General features: G+C 36.5%; 1 protein-coding gene across 8 annotated transcripts in view; it reads right to left on the bottom strand.

Moving 5' to 3' along the window:
• LOC113117216 (ribosomal protein S6 kinase 2 alpha) overlaps positions 1 to 27,137 on the bottom strand; it is a 51,302-nt gene that overhangs the window by 4,037 nt on the left and 20,128 nt on the right. For 2 of the 8 annotated variants that reach the window (XM_026285740.1, XM_026285741.1), the window contains 13 exons: positions 10,173 to 10,229; positions 7,120 to 7,236; positions 5,274 to 5,355; positions 4,437 to 4,517; positions 3,494 to 3,573; positions 3,308 to 3,414; positions 3,103 to 3,140; positions 2,871 to 3,013; positions 2,692 to 2,762; positions 2,117 to 2,205; positions 1,838 to 1,902; positions 1,649 to 1,751; positions 862 to 992 (listed from right to left, as the gene is read on the bottom strand). In XM_026285740.1, the coding sequence (XP_026141525.1) occupies positions 862 to 992; positions 1,649 to 1,751; positions 1,838 to 1,902; positions 2,117 to 2,205; positions 2,692 to 2,762; positions 2,871 to 3,013; positions 3,103 to 3,140; positions 3,308 to 3,414; positions 3,494 to 3,573; positions 4,437 to 4,517; positions 5,274 to 5,355; positions 7,120 to 7,236; positions 10,173 to 10,229 (1,164 nt within the window). Of the gene's footprint in view, positions 1 to 861; positions 993 to 1,648; positions 1,752 to 1,837; positions 1,903 to 2,116; positions 2,206 to 2,691; positions 2,763 to 2,870; positions 3,014 to 3,102; positions 3,141 to 3,307; positions 3,415 to 3,493; positions 3,574 to 4,436; positions 4,518 to 5,273; positions 5,356 to 7,119; positions 7,237 to 9,193; positions 9,578 to 10,172; positions 10,230 to 11,749; positions 12,028 to 27,137 lie in introns of those variants that run through there. The other 6 variants (XM_026285743.1, XM_026285746.1, XM_026285745.1 and 3 more) reach the window with 6 other exon arrangements.

The raw sequence follows: 27,137 nt of genomic DNA, 5'->3' as shown, positions 1-27,137 counted from the left end.
AAACAAGTTACATTTTAACCCCAAGATATTTAATGGTTTCATAAGTGAACACCACTGAAACAGTCTTTGCAGGTGTTAAGGTCATGATATTCCTCATTACTTTCATCACTGCATAAAAATGATAGAATTTATCATATTTAAACAGCCTAGACAGAAAACCTGGACACTGTAACTAGGCACACTTAATGGCATTCCCCTGGTAAACTTAAAGGGATGCTCCACCCCAAAATAAAAATGTTGTCATTGATCACTTACCCCCATGACGTTCCAAACCTGTAAAATCTTTGTCTTTGGAACACAATTTAAGTTTTGGATGAAAACCGGGAGGCTTTTGACTGTCCCATTAACTGCCAAGTAAAATACACTGTCAACCGTAACATTATGAAGCGATAAGAATACTTTTTGTACGCAAAGAAAACAATAATGACTTTATTCAACAATTTGTCTCCGGTTCTCTCCATTTTGTTTTCTTCACACACAAAAGTTTTTTTTGTCACTTCCTAACATTGCACTTGAACCACTGATGGCAGATGGACTATTCAGATGATGTCTTTCATACTTCTCTGGACCTTGACAGTGTATTTTACTTGGCAGTTAAAGGGACAGTCACAAGCGTCCCGGTTTTCATCCAGAATATCTTATTGTGTGCTGAAGACAAACAAAGCTTTTACGGGATTGGAACAACATGGGTTGCTGTGATTAATGACAAAATTTCATTTGGGGAAATCCTTTAAAGTTTAACCTGAGCCCTGAAATAATCTTGTACACTGTCATAAAAGCTGACAAGGTATGTCACATTAACCACAGTTAAATACAAAGGGTTATTTTCAGATGTATTTTGACATATAATAGATCATTAACCTGCACCACAGGGTGTGGAGGGGGCCGAGAGGGCTCTTCTTTGCCCTCCTCCTCTAGCATTGCTGTGGCAACAAAGCTGAAGCCCCGGAAGAGCTGATGAGCCCCTGCGCTGGGGGGAACACCTGGGGAATCTGAGAAAGGCCCAAGAAGCAGAGAAACCATGAAGCCCACACTTATATGCCACATTACTCATGCTGATGACATTTAAAAAAAAAACTCCCAAAGCTCCAAATTTACTGCAGTGAGCTCAGCTTGTAGATCAAGATGAAACTACAGCCATCTGTTGTATGGCTACCCTATTCATGAAGAGACCACAGAAACTATGAAAGAGACCGTTCACCCAAAAATGAATATTTTGATCATGTCATTCTTTATTATTTTTTTTATTATGTGTGACATAGATACTTACAAGATTTAGTGAATATTTCAAATCAAGTCTGCCCCTCAATCAGAGATATCCTACAGTTTCAGAAGACTTTTTATAGCGCATGGTGATGTAATTATAATTTTTACTTTTTTTGGACCCACAGGTATCCATCTACATTTATTATATGTATAAGATCAACTTTCTAATAACATTCTGCTAAACAACTCCTTTAGATTTTAACAGAACAAAGGCAATCATTTAGGTTTCAAACAAAGTGAGGGTGGGTAAATGACAGAATTGCAATTTTTAGGTGAACTATCTATTCAAATTCTCCAGTAGTTTGTTTTTAAATCTAAAAAATATATAATTTTTTTTTTTTTACAAAGATCCTGAGCACCAGACTAGTCACAGATCCCTCACCTTTAGGGGTACGAGAAGTGAACTCTGAATCAAAGTAAAAGGTGTCATCAGGTCTGGCCACAGCTGGCTTGAATGGAGGTTTTATTTCTCGTCTAAACAGTTTCTGAAAATAGATATAAATATATTTTTTGCACTGAATTCTTTAATAGAAAATGTTCCAATAGATCTGAAGGATTCTGAAGAACTTACATTCCAATCAATCGTCATGAAGAATGAATGGCGTTTGATTTCCTCAGCTCCATCTGCTCCAGATCCTGGTAACAGTTAGTGTATGAATAAAACATTTCATTCATTTGCAAATACAGCACATTAAATTAAATTCTCCTCTCAACTACTTTTATCTAATCTGCCAAATATAATTTTAATATAATTGACTTAACTGGAAAAGGAAGCTTATAGCATGATTACATTTTAAAACACTAAATCTGAAAAAGAGTACACAAAACAATCAGATTGTGTATTCTTTACCCAGTCTGTTGGTAGGGTTCCTCTTGAAAAGAGCTCTCAGTAAGCTTTGAGCCTCGGCGCTCAGGAACTGAGGCATCCCTAACCTGGCTCTGAAGAGAAAACCAAACAATAATCATGACTCAAAAACTGATCAATGTTCACAACATATTTGCTCCTATAAAAAGTTTTAGTAAGATTATTTGATGATTTTAAAAAGAAATTCCAATAGAACTGCATTCATTCAAAATTGAATTTTTATAACATTATAAATTACTAGCTGTCATTTTTGATCAATTGAATGTCTCTTTGCTGAATAAAAGTATTAAGGACGGGTAGTGTAGACCACGTCAATATTAATACACAATAGAGATCAATTGTTGTTTAACAGCTTATATTGTTTTTCTTCCAGCAGCTTGCTAGTAACAAAATAGACAAACCAATGAAATGGAAAACAATGCACTGAAGACTATTTCCTAGAACAAAAAAATGAGCCTAATCAATGTAAAACTCATTTATTCTTAATGCTTCATTTAAAAACTAATTTGAGAACATTATTTAAAGACTCTAAAAAAGAACAAGACTAAATAGACTCTCACTTCAGAATAAGATTCATTGTTTCTTTTCTGTCTTTTCCCTGGAATGGCAGTGAACCTGTAAGCATCTCAAACTGTAAAGAGGAGAAACAGAAAACAAATATTAAAGCAATATATATTAGACAAAAAAATAACTGACAGCAGAGCAGGTTTTCTCCACTTCTGCATGAATCTGTTCATACCATCAGTACCCCAAACGACCACCAGTCAGCGCTGTGCGTGTGTCCCTGCCGGTTAACCACCTCTGGGGCCATGTACTCCACCGTCCCACAGAAGGAGTAAGCCTTCTTCTCATGGTCGATAGCCTCCTTACACAGCCCAAAATCTGTGAGTAAAAACAAAACCAAATACACCAATTAACATTATGACTAAAGAATGTCTAAATTCTTTGGTAAACCAGTGTTTTTATTGTACCTGTGAGTTTAATATGTCCCTCTTCGTCCAGGAGGATACTAGAAAATAGAACACAGAATAAAATACAAATCTAAAGGATATCACACTCATACTTAGAAGAGTTCATGGTGTGTACATGTGTTTGCAAATGTCAAGCATCTCCTCAGTGAGTTTATGTTGTGTGTGTGTGTGTGTGTGTGTGTGGTGTGTGTGTGTGTATAAGTACTTCTCAGGTTTGAGATCTCTGTAGATGATGCCGAGGCCGTGCAGGTGATCTAGACCCAGTGCCAGTTCAGCCAGATAAAACTTCACATCTTCTTCTGTGAACATCACCTGAACACCAAAGAGATGCTCTGAATACAGTGTAGACAAACAATAGGATATTGCGCTCATTGATATGAGTATTATCTACCTCTTTTGACAGCCTGGTGAATAGATCCCCTCCTCTGAGGAAGTCCAGAATCAGATAGAGTTTACCCTCAGTCTGAAAAGCTGAACACACACACACACACACACAAAGAAGTGCGGTTGAAGTGAATCTGATCTGTTGGTCATTAATGATAAGCTTCTACAGCTTCCTTTAAATTGAAGACCTCCTCCAGAAGGTCAAATGCAAGATTACAATGTTCAATTACTCAAATGAACGTAATGACCCTGCAAACATGGACTCCGAACTGTAAATAAATCGTTTTACTCCTTCCGTTAATTTTAGGACCATTTAATGATTCCTTCTTAATAAAACCACATGCAGCACAGCAATTCAATAAAAGTACCCTTTGTGACATTTAAAAAGATCATAATTTACTCACCATCGTGTCACTGAAGCATCAAAAAGGATGCAAATGCCAAAAGACCAAATTTTAAGTTGTTATTCACTAATTATCTTCCCATCCAGGAGCTGTTGAATCTGATATTCAGAGTAGGCTGATTTAATTGTGACTGATCATTAAATCAATGAATCAACTTATTCATTTAAATGATCCAACTCAATCTGACTTCACTACTTCACAGTCAATAAATGGATGGCAAGATTTTTTTGTGAATAACAGCTTAAATTTTTCACGTTAATCAAACAAATCTATTGTGTGACTTCTGAAATCTTGGAATAGGCTGGAAAGATACTTTAATGGTGCTTCTGCTGTCAACATTCATTGAAATTACATTGGAAAGCAGTATGAGTAAAGTCCTTAGAATCTCTCATTTTGTGTACAGCGGAGTTTTATGGATTTGGAATCACGTGTCAATGAAAAGATGATGACGTAATTTTAATTTTGAGTAAGCTGTTCCTTTAGGGAAAGGGAAATGGCATGAGCACATATAATTGGTAATGAATCATAGACATCACACTAACTCACCATAATGGAGTTTAACCACAAACGGATGGTTGACGTCTGCCAGGATGTCTCTCTCCATTTTAGTTCTCACACGATCCCTCACTGTGACGAGAACAATTTCACATGGGTTTTGAGGAAATATCTGGCCACAGCTAACAAAGTCAAATTGAGCATGAATACGTTTTTTTTTTTTTTTTGCTGCAAGCGACTGAGTTAGCAGCAGATTCAAACTAGCGGAAGTCTCAAGCAGAAGTTCATCAGATAGCATGTGTTTGTAAGAAGTGTTGTTATAAGCTCTCATTAGATATGTGAAGGCTCTCTTTTAAGGAACGGAGAGAAGGGAGGAGGAGAGAAGTAGAGATAGCTTCTGAAATTTCAGTGAACTGACACCTGAACCTAAAACCTCAGGTTTGTAAGCATGGTGGGATTTTCTGTCATTGGGGTGCACAGTAAAAAAAAACAGGAAGTAAGTGTACCCGCAGAGGAATTACCGTTAATCTGTGACCTCGCTGACACAGAAACAAATTCAGATTCAGAGTTGAAGGAATATGCCAAAAAAAAAAAAAAAAAAAAGACCAAATATTGTGTAATTGTGACACTGCTAATCCCATCTGATACTACGGTTCTGACAATAATAAATGAAAATCTGGTCAATTCAAATGGTAAATTCATGATTTGTGTAATCCTCAGGGTTGGTATCTGTGGTTACACAAAAACTGGGAGTGACACAAGAGTAAATAAAGAAAAACAGGCCAGGAGAACAATGTGAACTGAAAGCAGCTGTTGTTGCAGGGCTGTATATGTTCGTAAAGGAAGCTTGTGTGGTTTGTGGTGTGTGTGTTTACACTGATGCTGTACCTTTGAGTGTGGCCTTTCTCAAGACCTTCATGGCGTAGAGCTGATTACTGTCAGGAGGGGTTACCTTTCGTACCAAAAACACCTGTGCACACACACACACAAAAAACATGTTTTCACTCTACAGTTATTCAAATGTTGTGCTGAGCGTTCACTCAAAGCAATTTTGGTTAAGTCCAATTTAAAAGTGGCAGTTCACCAAAAATACTGTTATATTAATTACTTGCCCTCATTTCATTCTAAACAAACAAGATCTTCATTCATCTTCAGAACACAAATTAGGATATTCTCAATGAAATCTGATGGCTTTCTGACCCTGCATAGGCAGCAACACAACTGACAAGTTCAACCAACGACAGTCAACCAATGACAAGTTCAAGGCCCAGAAAAGTAGTATGACATCAATAAAATAGTGTTTCAACAGTCATTTTGTGATGTGAATTTATGAGAATACTTTTTGTTCAAAGAAAACATAAATAATGACTTTATTCAACAATTTCTTATCTTCCTTGTCAGTCTCCATTGCATGTTCATGAGAGTACCACAACTTCATGCGTGTAGTGCTGCTGATGCAGGAGCCAGCGTTCAGATTTTTTTTTGCCCAGCTCTCCTTATTTGAACCAGAATATCCAGAAAATGCACTAAGATAGATGGATGTTCTATTTTCAGAACACTGGCTCCTGCGTTGCATGAAGTCGTGGTACTCACATGAATGGACATTGAAGACTGGTACAGAAGAGAAGCAATTGTTAATTGAAGTCCTTATTTTTTAGTGTGCATAAGTATTCTGGTAGCTTTATATAATTAAGGTTGAACCATTCATTGCATTGCTGTCTATGGTGGGTCAGAAAGCTCTTGGATTTCATCAAAAGTATCTTGATTTGTGTTCTGAAGATTAATGTAGGTCTTATGGGTTTGGTTTGGGTGAACTATCCGTTTACATTTACATTTATGCAATTAGCAGATGCTTTTATCCAAAGCAACTTGCAACAGTGCATTCATGTTATACCTTTTTTTTAACCAGTATCTTAAAGGGCACTGGGTTGCTTACTGGTATTAAAATAATGTAAAAACCCATAAAAACCAAAATTCGCTCAAAACAAAGGAACTGGTTAATTTTTATTTTATATGAGACAATAAACTTCCATCAGGAAGTTGTATTGAATTGAATGACAGGAAGAGAACTTGTCTGAATTGTAATTCAAAGACATTCGTAAGTGTAAATATTCACATGTAGTCAAACTTAATAATCAAAAAAATTCCTCAAATGTCTTGCCATTGAGATTAAGTATTGTTCAGGATGGAATATCTTTCCAGTAACATATTATGAAATATTAGTAAATATTATTACAATTTAATACAACCGTTTTATTCGTAATGTTTATTTGTAGTCTTCACTTCACTTAATTTCACTTTAATTCATCCTTGCTGAATAAAAAAAATATATATTTTTTCCAATCTTACTGACCCCAAACCTTCCATCAGTAGTGAATATAAATCAACTGTGCATATAAATCAATTAAAATTGTAAATTGCAAAATTATAATAAATGTTTTTTTTGGAAGATTACAAACATTGATTATTAAATCAAATTACAAAACACGATTCTACATCCCAAAATTAACATTTGATATTGTCTGCTACATTGAAGTAAAAGGAATTTTCTATTTAATTAATGGACTGCAGACTCATTCACGTTTGCTCTGGTCCAGAACAGTAAAACCCTCTGAACATCATCACAAAATCACCATTAACTAGCTTTTGCTTATCAGTTCTTACGGTTTCTTATATATCTTATATACAAACACGTCTTTGAATTTTTAGTTTGTGCATATGAGACTCTCTTTACCTTTCCAAAGGAGCCTTGCCCCAGCACTTTGAGCAGCTCGAACTGTGAGGCGTCTGCTTTCTCCGCACCCTCCTTAACAACATGTGTGATGTTGATCTCCTTGATGTCACCATCTTCCTACAACATAAGACACAGAGACTGATATCAGTCACAACTTCCATCAGGTTGTTTGGTATAAAACATATACAGAGCAGACAGCCGAATGGTCAGGAAGACAAGCTTGATTATTAAAGCTCAAAGCTGGCTTAAGTGGACATAATCTCCAATGCTGGAGGTCAATGAACGATAAGCCATTTTCTTTATTCATTTCACAGTAACTGCTTATCTTGTCTCATAGAGCAGATTATTATCTATACGTCACTGACTGGTCTTCACTAATTCAAGATTGAATCAATACCAATGTCAATGACAAATATTTCCTGGGACCTAAACAACATTATGAAATCTGAATTAGGCTCAGGGAGGGATTTGGTTTACAATGCACCACCTATATAATAGCTATATTATTATATGAGGGATTCTGTTAGGGATCAGTTGCATGTGTAACTTGAATTGAACCTGCAACTTCTGTGTTATCATCCAAGACCACCACCACCACTTGTTATTCGATAGCTATTTTGCAAGTTTCAGCAGCAAGGGTGCAGTTCAGATGAGTGAGGAAAAGTTCCAGAGAAGCTCAAGAATGTAATTTAAAAGACACATAGAAAAACACTTTAAACCTATCAGATCAGAGAGTGTGATGACTAGCAGTTTATCCTTCATTAAAGCTGACAGAAAGCATGTTGGCTTTGCTGAAAGTTGTAAACATGTCTAAGAGGAAATGGTTAATGGTCAAAATTAAACTGAATTCTGAGAACATGGTTAGTGCATGTAGTAAAAGCACACAAACACTTCTCACTAATGAGCACCCATATCAAACCCAGTTAGACTATTATCAGATCTACTTAGAAAAACCTACAATTCTGACTAACTGACCAACAAAATTATCACTGGGATGGAAAAATTACCAATACGTCATTAAATAAATCATTTAAAGGGATCTTTCAAGCTAAAATTAGAAGTCTGTCATTGTTTACTCCTCCTGAAGTTGTTCCAAACTTGCATGGCTTTATTCAATGGAACACAAAAGATATTTGAGGAAATATTTTTTTCATACAGTGGAAGACAATGGTCATCGAAACTTAGTTCCCAACATATTTCAAAACAACTTATACTCTACAGAAGAAGTCACACAAGTTTGAATGACGTGTGTGTGTGTGTGTGTGTATATATATAATAGCTATATATAATAGTGTGTGTATATATATATATATGTATATATATATATATATATACACACACATACACTCACACACACACACACACATATATATATATATATATATATATATATCTCTGAAGACAATCAGAAAAAAAAAAGTCTACAGCAAATTCTAGATGGATGTTAGAAATTCAATTTCGTCCATCAACTTCTCTGCACATGAATCAATTAGGCCCTAAACTCAGATTAATTCATTGATTTCTTTAAAGACATTTACAAATTATGATGACACATTCATCTCATTACTTAATCTCATTGTAATATCAATTTACTTCAAAAGAGTCTCAGTTTGATCAAAAGTCTGAAATTCATTTATTTTTGGGTGGCAATTTGTGAGCAGTTTTAATGCTGAACACAAGTCAGCTGAAGTTCAGAAAAGGAGGAATTCAGCATTTGACAGGTATCAGGGTGTTGCTTACACTTGTATCTCTGAAGCACATATCATAACTGTTTTCCTGCAGATATACCACAAGAAAGATGCATTTGATGTTTCAAAGACGACCAAATTTAAGCAGCAAACATCTGACAAAATCAAAAGTGTCTGACTTGTAAAATGACAACTAATTAAAGAAAAGTTTGTTTACATATACATACAACCAGTGTGGCCCTATTCAACAAAACAAATGTAACGTATAGTCTTGCAATCAACCATCCTAGCAACAAACAACAAACTACAACTCCTCTACAAAGCAATGCCACCATACGGTGTCTGTGTGTGTGTGTGTGTGTGTGTGTGTATTTGTGTGCACTGACCGTCCACGTCGTATGTTCATCGTTTAAAGCTGCACTAGACTGAGCCGAGTTTGTGGTGCTGTTGGTCTCCTCTCTGGACTGAGTGGCATTCGCTAAAGCCTTACTGTGCTGCCTCTTGAACAGGTAGAGCCTCAGTAACTGACTGACTTTAAACTTCCTCTTCTCTTTCTCCATCTCTTCATCCCTCCTCTAACCAGGGTATTCCACTGTTACCCCCATCCACCTGCTGTCGGTGCAGCCATGGACAACAAAACTCATCCCAGAGAAGGAGTGAGCTGAGTCTGGCAGTGTGTGTGTGTGTGTGTGTGTGGAGTCAGGGTGTGTGCTCTGCGCTACTTGACAACTACAGTGAGGCACGCAGGAAGAGGAAGGAAGAGGCCGAGATCGAGACCTGAAAACAGAACTGGTGAAAGAGAAAAAACAAGCGAGAGAGAGAGAGAGAGAGAGAGGGGCGGATGTGACATAGTAATGTGTGACAGATATGCTAATAAAGATAGATAGGAGAAAAAAAAACAATTATATCTTAGGAGAGCTTTAAAAAAATATTTTCAAGTTATTTTAATTAACATTACTGACAAGAATAAGAAATACACAGATATAGAAAAAGAAAGACAGTGAGAAAAAAAATAGTTGCCCAAGACGTAGCTCAATGTCTGTTTCCCTCGGGGTGGACACTTAAATGCCCATTCTGTCCCATAATGCCTTGCTGATTTCCCCTCTCACTCCCAACGGAGCTAAAAATATGGTGATGCTTTAAAACAGGTCTTCCTCTGACCCTGACCAGTCCAGCCTGATACTACAAGTGGAAGTCATAATCAAAGAAACAACAAACACTAAGGAAAGCTATCAAAAGTGAGGTTTAGGCATGTCCCAGTGCTCCTCTTCCTCTAATGTAAATCCTGCTAGAAGCCAAGCTGACAGACAGTGTGACAGAGCTCAAAGAGGAAAGAGGCGGGAGCAGAAAGCTCAGAAATCTTACCTTAACACTGATACCAGCAAACTCTTTCTCTACCCAGGTGATCTGTGACTTGTACTGCTAATGTGGGGTTGGGGAGAAAGAAGCGAACAAAGAAAGGATCAAACTAAGAACAAAATGAAGGTTTCTTTTTACACTTTCACTCCTGTGAACTGATGGAGCACCTAATAATTCAAGAAATTGAAAGTCAATTCTAAAGTCAGTAAAAGCTTTGGGTGAGAAACACAAGACTGAAATTGACATTGCTGTGTAATGATAATCTTCCTCTTCAGTGGGTAGAACATTCACTTTGGTGTGAACCGAGGACTTCAAGGCCCAGGATTAGGACATAGTTGAATTAGGACATTCAAGAAATTTGTATAAACATGCCTTAGAAAAAATCATTACTGGTGTGCATTAAGACAAAACAAAGGCACTGACATGTTTTAAGATCTGTCGGAGCAAGTTTCTTTCAGATGAAACAGCTCAGATTTACATTTTAGTCTAGGACTAGTCTGTGAAACCGGAAGTATATGTATACAATTCAATTGGACCAAGACTGCATTGTTCAGAAAATCTCAAATCGATTGTTTTAGTGCAGATCTGGGCATGAGTGCTTTGCTCATTTATTCCTACAGGAAACAAACTAAAGGAGAAAACATGCCTCTGGTTCTGAAATAATAAGTGCTCAATCTTGATGGTAAATAAATGATAGCAATTTCATTTTTTTATATGAACTATCACTTTAACTGCTGTAGTAAAGAACTTAATTTAGTTGTTCATTGTTGAAACGAAAACACTTCCTGTTACAGCTGATGTTGAGAGAAAGAGAGAAACTTCTCTGATATTCCTTCTGTCACTCTTTACCGATGCCCTTTAAACACTCAACACTGTGTAAATATACACACACACACACACACACACACACACACACACACATATATATATATATATATATATAAACTATAGTTATATAGTTTATATATATATATATATATATTAAATAAAGAAAAGGACTTATTTTATCTGTCACTTTACTTTCACTCTGCCTCAAAATGATTAATATCACAACACAAACGCCAAGAGGGAAAACATATGCAAAAAAATAGCACTTCCGCTGTCATTATTTTGTAATGAGCACATCTATCCATGTAAGCTCTCCATTACGTACAGTTAAACTAAAATGAATAGTGTTTCTGACAGAAATTTTAACTGGACAATTAATAACCAATATAAAAACTAAATGAGAAAACAGAGGATTTAACACCAAATATATTTTTTTGCAATGCTGAACAACCCACAAAGCTACAGGCTGCAGCTTTCTGCATTGTAAACCAGACGTTTCCTGTTTCAGAAATGTTCAAACCAGTTCGGTCACACAGAAAAGTCATAGCGAAACAGCTTACAAACAAGGGACGTGCCCACAAAAAACTTGATGAAAAATGTTAAACAAGAAAAACATTAAGCGCAAATCAACAAAAGTCACAACATAGAAGAAAACGTCCCATCTGGACCTCTCGTTTCTAACCACATCAGAACAGAGCGTGTTTCCTGTAGCTCTCATCCTAAACAAACCCCTCTACCCCTCTACTCTTGATTACCTCAGGTGAAGGACAAGTACACTTGCCTGTTGCATGCGTGGCTTGGTGCGGAAGATATGCCTCCACATCTCCACCCTGATCCATGTCACTAAGGACAGAGGCTTCAGCGAGGGCTGTCCGTCACAGGGCTCTCTGTCTTTCTCTCACACGCACACAAACCTCTTGAGTCATTAGAAATGGGGAAATGTCGAAAAATGCAAGGGACAGATGGGTGATGTGTATTTATGTCAGGAAATGGTGAAAACTTTAGATAAAAAACCACATGAGTCACTCAATTCCTTCCTTGGTATTGACACAGATGTGTTTTCACACTGGCTTTAGCTGCGGAAGAACAAGCTCAAGCAAATAGGTGTCATTTACCATGCAGATATGCGCCCACCGATTTTTGTTCAACACTTGCGCCATCTACTAGCATCTTCAACAGTTGAGGGGTTTTAATGCTGTTTCAGTTGGAATTAGAAGAAGCTAATTTTTTAATGGTGCTGTTGTCATCAGTGGTGGAAAGTAAAAGCAATGACCTCATATTCCCAGCAAAACATTTTATACACCAATCAGTGATATTTAGTATTTATTAGCTTGTCTATTTGGGTTCCTAGACATATTGGCCTAGAAAATCGCAACTTTTAATTTCCCGTCTGTCTTAGACCATGATGTAACTACAGGAGAGTCGAGTTTTAAATAGGAAAAATATAGAAACTAGAGAAAGTCATTTTTGAGCGAGATGCTAACGGTCTAATCAGATTCAATGATCTATGCTAAGCTAAGCTAAACGTGCTACTGCCAGACCCTAAGATCGGCTGAATGGATTCGAAAACGGCAAAACTCAACTGTTAAACTCTAGGGGAGATGGAAATTAGCTTATTAAAAAAAAATGTGGAGTGTTCCTTGAAATGTGTCTTCTCTAAACACAAGAGAAAATTTTCCAAACTTTTCAACGGCAGTGTAGATTATGTAAAAAATGTTGCATGTTAGTTTATGATACATAATGCAGTAATTCATTACAATGAATTTGTAATTTGAAACATGCTGTACAAATTTGAATAAAAACAGGAACTTTTTAAAATACGTGCTCAAATCTAATTCATATTTATGACCCTTTACCAGCACACGGAACGCTTCGTGACTTCTCAAGGACTTCTACACCTTCCCCACTCACCCACCACTTAAAATAAAAACATGATGCTCGTAGTCAAGCTGACCCCACAACTTCAGTCCAACAACACACTCTGACACCTTCACAACTCAGCCTCCAAAACCATCTGAATGCAAGTTGCAACAGTCACAGCTCTGCATGTGTTGCTAAGCAGCGAGCGCTAGGGATTCTGCCGCGTGTCTTTGTGTGGCCACCTGTTGCACTGGATTTACAGAACTGCTCATTCCTAACAAAGACGCGCGTGCAGCTGCTGTGTGAGTGGAAGGGATGTGCATCGGTCACGCCAATCAGCTTGTAAAGGGCTCGAAGAGGCTTAAGAAGTGATTCACAAACATGAAGTGGGGGGAAAACAGTTCGAGTCTCTTTGATCAGTGAAAGGGGTTTATGGATATGTATGCAAACCTCATTAACTGAGCGAATACACATGAGATTCTAATGAGCAGAGAATATGCTGGTTGGGCTGGTGGTGAGTAGCTGAGCACTTCATAGTTTAAGAGTCTCTGAGAGGGACGCATGGTTTTGGAAGCAGCGAATGGGTGCCGATGCAGCGCTGTAACCGACCACTAGAGGGCAGCGTAGGTCTGTGTAGAACAGAAGAGTATATGTCAAAACGATGGGGCTACTATTGTTTTTATACAGATATATTTACTATTCAAAAAACCTTATCCTCATAGAAACCTTTCTGCATTTATATTTTCAGATGAACACAAGTTTCTATTTTTAATCAATTATTTTCCTCATAGGGACAGCTGCCTGGTCCCCACACAAGGTTAAAAATGTCAGGTTTTACTATCCTTGTGGGGACATTAGTGTACTTATTTCAGAAAGCCTTAAAAGTAACATTGCCAAGTCTTTATTAGAGCAAATTATTTCCTATCAGGGGAATGGTTATTATCGGATCTAAACCTCAGTCTTGAGCAAATTCAGTCTGAACAAGCATCTGTAACCTGACGAGCAGCTCATTCAGTAAATCTTATTACTGTCAGAGACTCTAGACTTTGAGGCAGAGATCAGAATGTACTTTAGAGCTTCAGATATACACAAGTGAGGTTCTGCATATAAAATGTACACACGCACAGCCAAATTTTCTTAAAAATCATTAAAAATGTTAATGTCCACTGAAAAACCTTGTTCCGCCAGAAGTGTAAAGTGCTGAAAATCCAACAAGCCGTATAGCTGCTCTAAACACACTGGGGAGGTTCCTGTTATCAAATTCTGATTCCTGTTATTCTGTGATTCCGGTTGCTTTCTACACGAACACCGGTGCTTGCGGTACAAGGCTGTTGCATCACATTATTAAACTATATTAATCACAGTAACTGCATTTTTAACCTCTGAGTTACAGCATTGATGAATACTCCCGTCTGATTTTGATTCTCTCTTGACTTCTGTTTCTGCTGTGTTTATATAAAATCTCACTGGTTCAGATTCCCGTCACATGTAACAGTACATTAAACATCTTCTGCCTGGCTGTGATTATATGACACCATACCTTAGTTTTATTTTCAGTGTGGACAGAGAAATTGCTTGTCGCACTGCGCCTGGTTAGGACACAGCGTGACAATTCACCAGCTGTACAGAGCAGAAAATAAACTTGTCTCATTTCATCTGGGCTTGCAGATGAAATAGACTCCAAGTCAAACAAATCCCCATTACAAAATTTTATTAAAGACAATAAAACTCAATATAATAACTGTGTAACTATAACTTAATTTAGTATTTTATCATATATACCTTAGTGATGTTCATATTTCTTCATAGTGGCATGACATCTGTCTCACACACACACACACATCGAATGGCAGGATCCATGCAAATTAGATGAATGTGATAACTGGAAAGCGCAGATGAACCTAACCTTGCTGCTTAAGTGAACAGCCTGTCTGACACAGAATACTGAAACATAATAGGTTGTTAAAATGCAAATAAATTCAGGGAGTTTGGAGTGACTAGCGTCATGTCTGGACGGGCTACATATATGTTGTTTCTAACAGAAGAAGAAAAGAGGAAAGACTGATTACTCAATTAGGTTCTCTTCCTACAAATATTTTTTCACTTTTTATGAACTGGGTACCTAAAAAAAAAAAAAAGTACCAAATATTCAAGATTGGAGGGAGACTAAATTTGCTATGGAATAATCATATCGGTCAACCACTGTATGTATATATTGGTGTGGACCAGCGCCTTTAATGGTTACATGATACATGATCTGTAACACTGGTTACAACATATCATGTATCATTCTGCTCTGCATAAGTGCTCTGTAAATGTGCAGTGATTCATAAGGGGGAAAAATGAGTAATTATCAAATTAGAATGATATTTGAACGAATCCATAATTGAGTATAATATAATTAACTATAATATAATGATAATATTTAAGATTTTAGTTTGAATGTGAATCATTCACATTAATAATATTTAAATGATAGTGAATATGAGAAAATACAGTTTAAAAAAAACATGCTAGACACTGCTTTTATATAAAATTTAAATAACTGGATTTAGCAAATTAAGGTGACATAAACCCTTAAGGCTAATTTCAAGCACATGTAGATACAGACTTTCACAACAGAAAAACAAAGAAAAAGAAGAGTGGTGGAAATTGAAAGCAGGCTTTTTTTTCACTATTGCTTCAAGCTACAAATTCCAGAATTTTTTTTTTTTTTCACTTCGAGACGTGATTTAATACATCAGAGCGGGGGTGCAGAGGGTTTCAATCAGTGTTTAATTAGGAAAGCAGTAATTGCATCACTTCTGGCCATGACAGAAGGCCATCTTTAGAATCTAGTGTCTGAGATTTGTGAATGAATTATACCGGTCAGGTGTGAATGGAAGATTAGGGTTGTGGGGGGTGTCAGAAAATAATGGGAGTCATTGTAGCGATGAGGACGAGCACAGTAACCATGGAAACTGCTGTCAGGATGGAGACAGGTTTGAAGACGAGAGCCATGGGAGTGTCAGAAGGCTCTATATAACCATATGCATGTATAGTAATTTACATGAATTACTCATGTACACATGCAGTACGTTTCAAACAGATAACCTATTCGATTAGGACAATGTGGATTTAGTTAAACTCATTTTATAAAATACACAAAGCTAGTGTCCGTTATACCGGTGTAAGACGAAAAACCAGATGACCTTAATACTTGCGTCACACGCTTACTCTGGACCGCAATATTCAAAGCGGTGACGTTTGCTTGCGCGCATACACAAACCCAGACAGAACTGATTAACGTGCACACACACACTCGCTCGGAGATTAATGTTGTCCCCCAGCACAAGAAAGCACAGCTCATTAATTCATAAAGCACGTTCTGTGGAGGCCTGTTCAACCCAGGACACCTTAAACCACATGCACAGACCCAAAACACACCAGCACTTCCACCCCAGGCTCTCCCATAGACACATATCCCAGCCAGCTGGAAAATTACACAAAACAAGACAAGGGTTGCGAATCATCCCCTGTGCATGCCTCTGAGGGAAGTAAGGGGGCTAGAGCTCTCCTTTAACATAAAACCAAATCAGCCTCTGTTCACCACAATAGAAAAAGCAGAAATTCACTGAATGATATTGACATTTTTTTAAGTGACTACTTTAATACATTTATGTGTACTGTTTATTTATTATGTATACACACACACACATACACACACACACACACACACACAATTTCAGTATATATTTTGAAAAATATTTACATGTATACACATTTATATATTTACATTATTATATTTTATATTATATATAAACATTTTTCTTAGATATATACATGCATGTGTTTACATTTATATAAATATACACAGTACACATTCATATATTATGTAAACACTTATTTTGAATGTGATTTAATCGCATTGACAGCACTGAAATGAATACATCACAATATCATAATGCACAGTATGAAGTACGGTTCAAGCAGGGGACCAGAGACCAGGGCTTAAACAACTAGCCTAAATAGCCAGATGTTTCTTGTTTTAATTTACTCTCTTTTTTTTCTGTTGAAGAATTATGATTCCCATGGTCTTGGAAACCTTTGATATATAGTAAAGGTAGCCTGATTAAGTAATGTGTGATTTCTAAACTTGGAAAAATCTAGAAGTAGTTAAATCTTAAAAAAAATGATTCCCACTTTACATTAGGTGGCCTTAATTTCTATTTACTACATATATCAAAAGGTAAGTATTATGTACTTATTATGTCCATAATGTATTGTAAAACACTTTTGCTGCTATTGAGGTGGGACACGGGTTAAGGCGTAAGGGATGGGTCAACAGTGTAACTAAATTTAATTACTGAAATAAATTACATATGTAATTACATGCATTTTATAAAATAGAAGTATAATGTAAAACGTATGTACATAACTGTACATCTAGAATCATGAAATTGAATTAATTTTTGTCATCATTTACTCACCCCTCAAGTCACTTCAAACATGCATGCCTATCTTTCTTCAGTGGAACACAAAATAATAATAATAAAAAAAAGGTCATTCATACAATAAAAGTCAGTAGGGTCTAATATTGTTTCGGTCCCACTGATTTCATAGTATGGTTGACTTTCATTTCTGGTTCCCACAACCCTAGAAATGTGGATCCACTCTTGCTTGAAGGGTTAAATGTGGCTAAGAACTGCACTTGGCTCTCCACATGCTTTGATTATGGTTGGGAGTACAGGGCGTTCAGGGTGATCAGGCACAGGCGCGGGGGAGTAGCATTCAGAGTCTGTAAAGAGTTTTGGATCAATACCATCATTCTGCTAAAAGTCATTTATGTTTTGCGTGTAGTGAATGAGATTTACACGTGTGATAGCAGACAGACACATCAACGTCGATTCGGTGACTAACTGCAATATTGACTTTAGCTGAATCAACACAGCAAATCATTGCTAACCAAAACACAACCTTAAAATAACGACCAATAATTCAAACAATTTCTGGCGTAATTATGTTTCTAGCAGGTCGAACACACCTTGGCACAGAAAGCGGCAATAAAGGGTAATGATTAATCCACTCAAAACCTTTGGCTTTGTCCAGGGTGATGTGGGAGTAGATAAACTGAGAGGAGAAGAGCAGATGAATCAGACTTTGTAAAGCAGGGTGCCGTGTCTGCACAGAGGGCAGTAGTTTAAGAGCTCAGGTGGAGATAAATCGTGATATGCTCACACCTGAAACGAGTGTCTGAAGGTCAGCAGTATCCTGAGCAGTTAAAACAATTGATGGATGTGAAGCAGAGACGGGCATCTTCAAGCCTGGCTGACTTTTCTCATTTCTACAGGCCTGTTGATAAATGGAACGGATGTATGTGTAATTTAAAACACTGCCGCAGTAAAGTGTGATTGTCACATCAACATGACAAGAATGAGTGAGAGACAGAGCCTGAGAGGAAGCCTCAAAAGAACAGTTCACCCCAATTTCTCTCATCATTTACTCACCCTTATAATGACATTTTGTGTTTTACAGGTTTAGAACAAGATGAGGGTGAGTAAATGATGGAAGAGGACTATGCCTTTAAACTCCACACTGTACTAAATAAACCTCAGCATCTAGTGATAAAACCACACACTTGGGAGTGCAAATTTGTAAATGCATTTGCATATCTAAATGAGGTTATTATTTTAAATACACTTTAAAAATATTTGTGATTTTTTTTTGCAGGAAAATTAAAATAAAAAAATATCATATCCCTCCATACCACAAGCTTCTTTGCATCTGCAGCTAATAGAATACTTTTGTAAAAAATCTCAATTTATAAAATATCTTGTTTAGTCATGGTACTGGCTGATTGATCTATTTTGCATCTGCAGCTAAATAAGCTTGCTTGCTTGCACAGTTTTTAAAATAGTCTGGTTCAGAGTATTATTTAAGCAGGTTTTGCAGCTCACTATCAGAAACCCTCCACCTCCCCCAGCACCACCTGTATATATCTGCTAGTGGGTAATTTTATGTATGCTATTTGTGCAGCAACAGTATATCTTACTTGCTTATAGAAACTTGCCAGTAAATGTAATGGCAGTAGTCTCGTCAAAGCCAATCCATTAACATTTCCATATTCATTACATGCTAAACTATACCAAGAGTTTTCACGATTGAATTATAAGTTAGTTTACCATATACTATGAAAATCTGTAAACTGTGTAAACTGTAAAATTACTGTCAATTTTTTTTTTTTTTGAAATGCCACAAAGTGGTGTTTGTTAAATTCTCTATTATTTTTGTAAATGTGTGTTACACTGATGGTGTTTGTCTTTGACCCTGTGCAATATCAATGTATAAGTACAGACCATTTACAATGAACTGATTCATTATGTAACTTTTAAATGTACAATCAGTATTACTTTGATAATTCCAAGCAACTTAAGGCAAAAATGCATCAATTAAGGAAATAAATGAGCTTGGCAATCAGTGCCACTTTCAGTACCATATCAGTTCTGCCTCTGCCCTGGAAACTGGAAACTCGCATAAACCATGAACAGTGTACAATGGCCCTAAGTCTCAGTATCATGTTGACTGAACTGAACCTCTGCAAGGCCAAGACGCACAACAGGAAACCTTGAGCCTCTGAGCAGAGAGCTGTTTGCCGTTTTAGTCCGACAGTGACAGCAGGGTCATGAGGAGCTTCATGCTTTGGGCCAGACAGCTGTGGAAAAAAACTCTAGCTTCAACACCTTCAGACATGTGAATCTATTTCTGCCTCCACACACCATCTGTCCTGTATGAATCTGTTCACATGGAGCTCTGCAGCCAAAAACAAATATAAACAGTCGTCTAACATCTAACAGCAAAACCTAATGAACAAAACAAACCTCCTGCATTAAAAATGTGCATGTTTTACTGGAACAGAATAGATGAAAACAAAACAATAACGGTTGTTAATAAAGCCATGTGAGGAGCCAACTGAGATTACAACAAAAGAACATTAAGTTGAAAGATTAACAAAAATATTGTAATGAATAATATATAAATCAACACAATACATAAATGAAGCATCTCACCTTTGGGGACATTTAAGACAAGTTGGAGGTTAAATTCAAAGAAAACTTTTGCTTTAGACTGAAATGATCTCTTATTAAAGGGACAGTTCACTTGCAGACTGTGAAAGAGCATGCTATTTGTTTTAGGAAAATTAGTGATATTGATCTTGGCCATCTTAGTCTTCCTATTGGTGACTTACCAGTTGTGGCCTCGGTTGACCAATATAGCACTGCATTTGCATCTATTCTGGATGAGGTTGCCCCGCTGAAAAAAACGTGTTGTTTCTTTGAAGAGATCATCTCCATGGTATACATCTGAGTTACATTGTAATAGAAAAAAAAACGGTCTAACAGTTCATAAATCAATGTTTGATCAAAATCAGACTGAAAACCATAATGCTCTTAAATCTGCAAAAATGGCACATTATTCGACAATCATTAGCAGTGACATCTCTAATCCCAGAGTTCGATTTAGAACATCTAATAACATTAACTGTTCCACGACTGAGCAGTGTAATGAGTTTCTCAATTACTTTTCATCTAGAATTGAGAATATCTATAATTTTATTGCCAGTGATCTTGCTTCTGAATTTGTTGAGCTGCATTCTCCAAATCTCTCTGACTATGTCTTCAAGTTTCAATGCTGTTGATTCTGATTTTATTTCTAAACTTGTTTTGTCGATGAATTCCACTACTTGTATACTGGATCCTTTCCCTACTACTGTATTGAAAAACTGTTTGTGTGTTATTGTACCTCACCTTACTGCCATTGTCAATGTCTCACTTAGTGAAGGGATTGTTTCTCCTGCTTTAAAAATGGCAACAGTTACACCGGTTCTAAAAAAAGCCTTGGAGTGATATTGCTGATGTCCAATTATCAGCCCTTTTTTAATTTTTTCCATTCCTGGCAAAAGTCCTTGAGCAGGTGGTTGTTAGTCAACTCCAAACTCATCTTTACACAAACAGCCTATTAGAGACTTCTCAATCTGGTCTGGAAAAGGCATGGCGACTGCTGTAGTTAGGGTCATGAATGACCTTCTTGTTATAGCTGATTCTGGGGCTTGTGGCATTTTGGTTCTGTTAGATCTTAGTGCTGCATTCGATACGATATATCATAGCATATTACTGGACAGACTACATCGATGGATTGGTCTATCTGGAACTGTGTTGAACTGGTTTAAATCTTATCTTTTCAGAAAGTTCTCAGTTTGTCTCAATGACTGAGTGCCAGTTATCCTCACAATGAAATAATGTGCGTGCTTATGATTATGAGGGAAATCTGCAGGAAGCGCAAAAAGATAAAGTGTGAGTTTATCAGTGCGTCATGTATTCACTCAGATAACGACTGTTATTTTCTTCTTAAGAAAATAATTAAGATGTTCTTCAGAATATATATGAGAAAACTTAAGAATTTTTCAAGAATTGCACTTAAGAACATTCATACGAACGTCTTGGAATTTATCTTAAGAAATTTCTTAATTTATTTCTTAAGAAGATTGTAGTGAATCCGGCGCCAGGTCCACAGTCAATTTCCTGAAGCCATATGATCATTTCATATGAGGAAAATTATGAAATTTAAGATTATTTGTTAAAAAAAATCTTCCTCTAATTCAACCTTTAGTCTTGTGTGGAAAAGAGTAACCTCGACATTCTGCCTAATCTCTAATTTTGTGTTTTACAAAGACAGAAAACAAAAACAAATTGAGGAGACTGGAATAAAAGATGACGATTTAAATTTTGGCTGAAGTTACAAAACTACTCCTCTAAGGGGAGGCATAGATCATGACCTGATGGATTCAATCACAGGCCTGCAAATCAGCAGTTAAGGCAGACCACACAGATTAAGTGGATAATCAACATGAAATCTATTTAAGGTCTGTTAGTCTAAAACCACTGCAGGCTGAGCCATCATTACCTGACCGGGGCTGCAAGTGTTTTTTCCTCGCAGCAGTCAAGTCAAAGCCAAATTTATACAAGAAATCTCAGCATAAACATATTAATGTTTTATTAAGACGCCACCCTAGCTGTGACAGTGAGTCATGTCATAAACTAATATCACAAAATAACTCTGAAAGAGAATATTTAAACAGTGCAAGAGGCTGTGTGTAAAAAAGAAGAGATAACTAGGCTACTGGAGAGAGCGAGAGAGGAAGTGATCAAGGAAGAGGGTGTTTCCTTTGCTTTGTGGCTTTGTGGACACCAACAGGCGGATGATTCTCTTTATTGACTCTACACTGTCTGTGTGAATCACAACGAATGATGAAGAATATTAGGTGCATACAGGATGTGAACAAACACAGACATACACTTTTAATCACTGTTCTCATCATCACACATTTGGAAGGGATGGAATTGCCTAATTTTAATCGATGTGTTAAATAATATAGTATGAAATGCTAGTAAATGAATGATTGAACAGTGGAGGTTTTCTGATCTCAAGTTTAGGTTACATTCATTCACTTATATTAAATACATTTTAATTGAATTGAAGAATTTCATTTAGAAAAATTGCTATTTATCAGGATGCATTATTTTAGACAATTATCCAAAAATTTATCTAGTAGGCCTAATTGTTTATTTTATGTATATATATATATATATATATATATATATATATATATATATATATATATATATATATAGTATTATTTATTTTCTTTTTTGCAATAGTCTGTTAAGCAAGCTATTGTGAATGTGATGATTTTTTAAAAAGCACTCCATTTTGTTTTATTGAGTTCATTTTGTATTTATTTTGTTAAAATTATATATAGCATATTTTCAAAGTTATCGGTGTATATTTAATGGTAAAGTTATTTCCTAGTTAATCATTTGGTGCATGTATGCAGGTAGGCCTAGCCTAAGTTTAAAAACTGAGGTGCCAGGTGCCGCTTGTTTCGTTTTTGTTTTAACAGTTAGTTTAACAGTTTTATAACGCTAATTTAAAATTGGTTATTCTGGATGTTAGTCTGAATACCTATTTATATACATTTTTCACAAGCTCTGAGATAAAGTCTGCAGGAGCGGGTGTCAAATCAGCATATTAGAATGATTTCTGAAAGATCATATGACACTAAAGGCTGGAGTCATGACTGCTTAAAATTCAGCTTTGCTTTCACAGAAATAGAGTACATTTTAAATTACATTAAATCTGAAATTTTCAATTGTAGTATTAATCCACAATATTGATGTTCTACTGAATTTATAATCAAATAAATGCAACCCGGGTGAGTATAAGAAATGTCTTTCAAAACCATTAAAAAATATATTTTGAACAGTAGTGTAGATTGCATGTAAAGTATCTATATTGCATCACTGTGTGTGTTCTCTGGGAATCAAACCCATAATACTGGAGTTTGTTAGCACTCTAACATTGAGCTACAGGAGGTACCAATTAGATTTATGAAGTCAATTAACACAATATAAATTAATAATGAGGTCCGTTAAATATCTACATTGTATCAAGAGCCAAACAAAAAAAGCAGATGGCTAAATATTAATATTCGATTAGAACTTGCTCACATTACAAGCAAATATCAACATTTATGTGAATACACAGCCAACAATCATAACAGACCAATATTTATGACTGCACTAACCTTTTTTCCCCTTCTATTTATTTGCCTCCAACTCCTTCCCTGTCTAAATCAACTAAATCCCCCTGAAGAAAACATGCTAGAATGAGAAAAGTGATCGTAGGAGTGAGAAATGTGTTTGATTAGTTCACTCAAGTATTCTGCACTGCAGTCAGACAGATTAACCGAAGCGCACACAGCACAGAACACACTGCCGTGATGTCACACGACATGATGTCATCCTGCTGGGAGAGAGGGAGAAATCCTCGCTCCACGCTGATGATATGGGTAAAATGTGCCAGCAATTTTGTCGCAGTGCATAAGAGGGGAAAAGACGCCAGTCTATTAAAAGAACCCACTTCTAAGACTTAAACACAACACAAACGGTTCAAATAACCTGACAGATAGAGAGGGTGGAAGAAACATGTAAGAGTAGAAAGAAAGAGCAGATCATATTTTTCCGTGCTCACAGAGCTGAGTAAGAGAACAGAAATCCCTCATGCCAAAACACGTCTTAAATGACTCACTTCGAGAGAAGAACATGTGCAGGTGTCAGCACATCACTGCTGGCGTCCTGGATCAGCAACAATATGAATGGACACCGAGCCAAGCAGTGCAACACAAGAAAAAACATGTCAACGCAAGCTAGTGCAAACACATTGCCAGGGATTTCTTCAACTGAAGGCCCTTTTAGCAAGTGCATTTGAAGATTATTTCCCACCTTTCTTACTAGTTCATTCAATTTGTCTACTAATCTAAAAATGTATATACATAGCTTGAGTGCTTTCCATTTTTTTGCTTTTTGGCAGTGAAACCTCATGCTAAACCAATGGCCCTGTATCTTTAATTCTGGGTGCATTTATGCTCTTATCTGATCTCTCTCTGATCTGCACTGATCTCATACATGGCCTCTCTGCAATTCAACTGACAGAAATCCGTTGCAGCAACAAAGTAGTTTAATACTTAAGAAAGGCAATCGCTGTGGGCTTATTTGATTTCAGGTATCTTATGATTGTGTAAAGCCTCAATCAAATAGAAAGCAATATACACAACATGCACTGCTGGGTTGAAGATGCTCTAAAATTCATTTAACACATCACTCTCAGCATGCATGTGCGTGAGAGCCTGAGAAATGTATAGATGAAGGAGCATAGTTCAGAGTGAGAGTGAAAGACTCAAGAGAGACATAAAAAGAACAGCGTTCGAGACTGTTGCAGTCAGATCTTCCACTGATGAAATGCACTGAACTCAACACGTCTGTGCCGATAAAAGATCTCCCACAACACTCTACAAATAAGAACTGTACAACCTAATTCATTTCATATTTTGGATTAAAACAGGCTGACTGTGGAGTCAGAAGATTATGGGACATTTTCTAAAAAAATAATTAACTTGAGAATGATCACCGTCTTACATGCTGTATCTGTAAAACAAGTCTCAAGCTGACTTCACACAGCCGAGTTAAAGCTGCTCTGATCAGGCTCTGTGAAAGGCAGCTCTGATTTTACTTTGTTTCTGTGCAAACGAAACCATAATTTTTTTTTTATCAATTATTTTATTCAGCAAGGACACATTCAATTGATCAAAAACAGTAACAGTAAAGACATTTGTGTCACAAAAGATTTCTATATCAAATACATTATAAACTTTCAGAATTGAAGATGCTCATTTCTTTAAACTCTAATAATATTTCACAATATTATTGTTTTAATATTTTTATTATTGTTTTTCATAAGAGGGTTCTTAAAAAATGTACAAATCGTAACGACCCCAAACTTTTGAAGGGTAGTGTACTGTGATTTATTTATTTTCATATTTTTTTCTTTAATCATTTCTGGTTCTATATTGATAATTGCATATACGTTTTGCAGCAGTAATTTTGGTCTAAATATATTTGATGTAACAGTGCCACTCTAAAAATGTCTACACTCACTGAGTTGTCCAACACTCTTTCCTCCGCTTGTTATGATAGTTACTGCCCTTCCCTGAAGGCTGAAGATATGTACCTGATGACATCTGACTACTGTTAAAATCCTCTTTTTTTCATCCTTTAATCCCATTAAAGAACAATCCCTCCATCTGTTCATGTCTCAGGTTGTCTTTCAGAGCAGGACCTGTGTGTTTGCTCTCCTTGGAGGCAGCGTTTGATGCTGGAATGTAAAAGATCTCCTCCCAAAAGCAAGTCCGAGCAGATTCAGTTAAACAGAGCATGATCACATACACACACAGACTGTCCTGGAGTCACAGCACAGGATATGAACACAGACCGCTCGGAGGGTCTTTCAAAGTGGATCATAATTGCAACAGAAAACACACACACACACACACACACAGTGTGAGGATGGCAGGCACTTTGTTATTTTCAAGGGAGCGATTACTCAGACTGAGTGAGCAAGTGTGACCTGTACTCACAGTGAACATGCAAACACACACACACACACACACACAGAGCATTAACTTACTCTACTCAACCCCGCTTGCCTGCAGTGTCACCATGGTTACACATCACCATGGTTACACAATATATACATACACTGTTATAGATCCAATCCAAAAAAAACGAAATGCTCTTCAACAATCCAGCTTGACTCCAGCATGCAAGGTCTATTGTTCTGCTATATACTGAAAATGTTCCTGTAGTGCTTCTTGGGTGTTTGAGAAAAGACAGAATTATTTCATGACTGTAATACCATGAAAGTACACTATGCTACATGATATTAATCACATGATACTCCAACGTATTACCATGCAGGAGCATTTCCTCCAAGGAGGCAAGGCTCTCATCCAAAATACAGAACCACTCTGTAACGTCACAATAAAGACTTAAAATGAGTAATCAGCTTGGTGAAATATAACACTAACTTTATGAGATTCATACTTGCCTTATATTGATGACATTGTTAATGTAAAAAAAATGAAATTATATATCTTTTTCTTTTTTCTGACAGAGTAAGTTAAGTTTATTAAACCAAGAAAATTCGACTGGGACATGAATTTACATTTGAGAAGAAAAAAATAAGAAAGAAAGAAAAAAATAACTTCACACACCGTTACGGTGGCACAAGAAAGAACTCAACGCTTCACTCACAATATCCTTGTACTGTGTTAATAACATGTTTTTTATGACGATTCCTGATGCCCCAGATTCTAGAATATTAAATGCAGCTATGCATTTTTCATGTATGAATAATGACCCATTGATACTGTGAAATATAAAACTAATATAAATGTGAAAAATATTAATACATGGGAATATTTATACATGTATAAACATAAAAACCAAACAAAAAACTATATGGTTGCCTTTAGATTGCAGAACATATATCTTCATATTCCTATCATCAAGGTAATTGGCTGTGATATTGTATCACACGTACTGTACTTGATTCAGCATACATACATACATACATTCATACATACATACTGTACGTACGTATGTACATACCAAAACCCCTGATATCCAGATGAATGGTTGACCAGTACATGGGTCCCTGTTTTTACCTTCTCAGAAACAGATCTGTTCACAGTGACCTGTTTCGGTGCATGTCTCTTTAAATGATAATGGGTTACTGCTCACCCCACCTCTCTCTTTAGTTTTTTTTTTTTTGTGTGTGTATCCGATATGCTAATTTTAGGACAGTCTGTCAGTTGTTGTGGGTGGGGCCAATCAAAATAGCCTAACAAAT

This window comes from Carassius auratus, chromosome 17 (genome assembly GCF_003368295.1).
Source record: "Carassius auratus strain Wakin chromosome 17, ASM336829v1, whole genome shotgun sequence".
Taxonomy (NCBI): domain Eukaryota; kingdom Metazoa; phylum Chordata; class Actinopteri; order Cypriniformes; family Cyprinidae; genus Carassius; species Carassius auratus.
The sequence above is the reverse complement of the archived record's forward strand: the minus strand, read 5'-3'. Positions and strand labels throughout refer to the sequence as shown.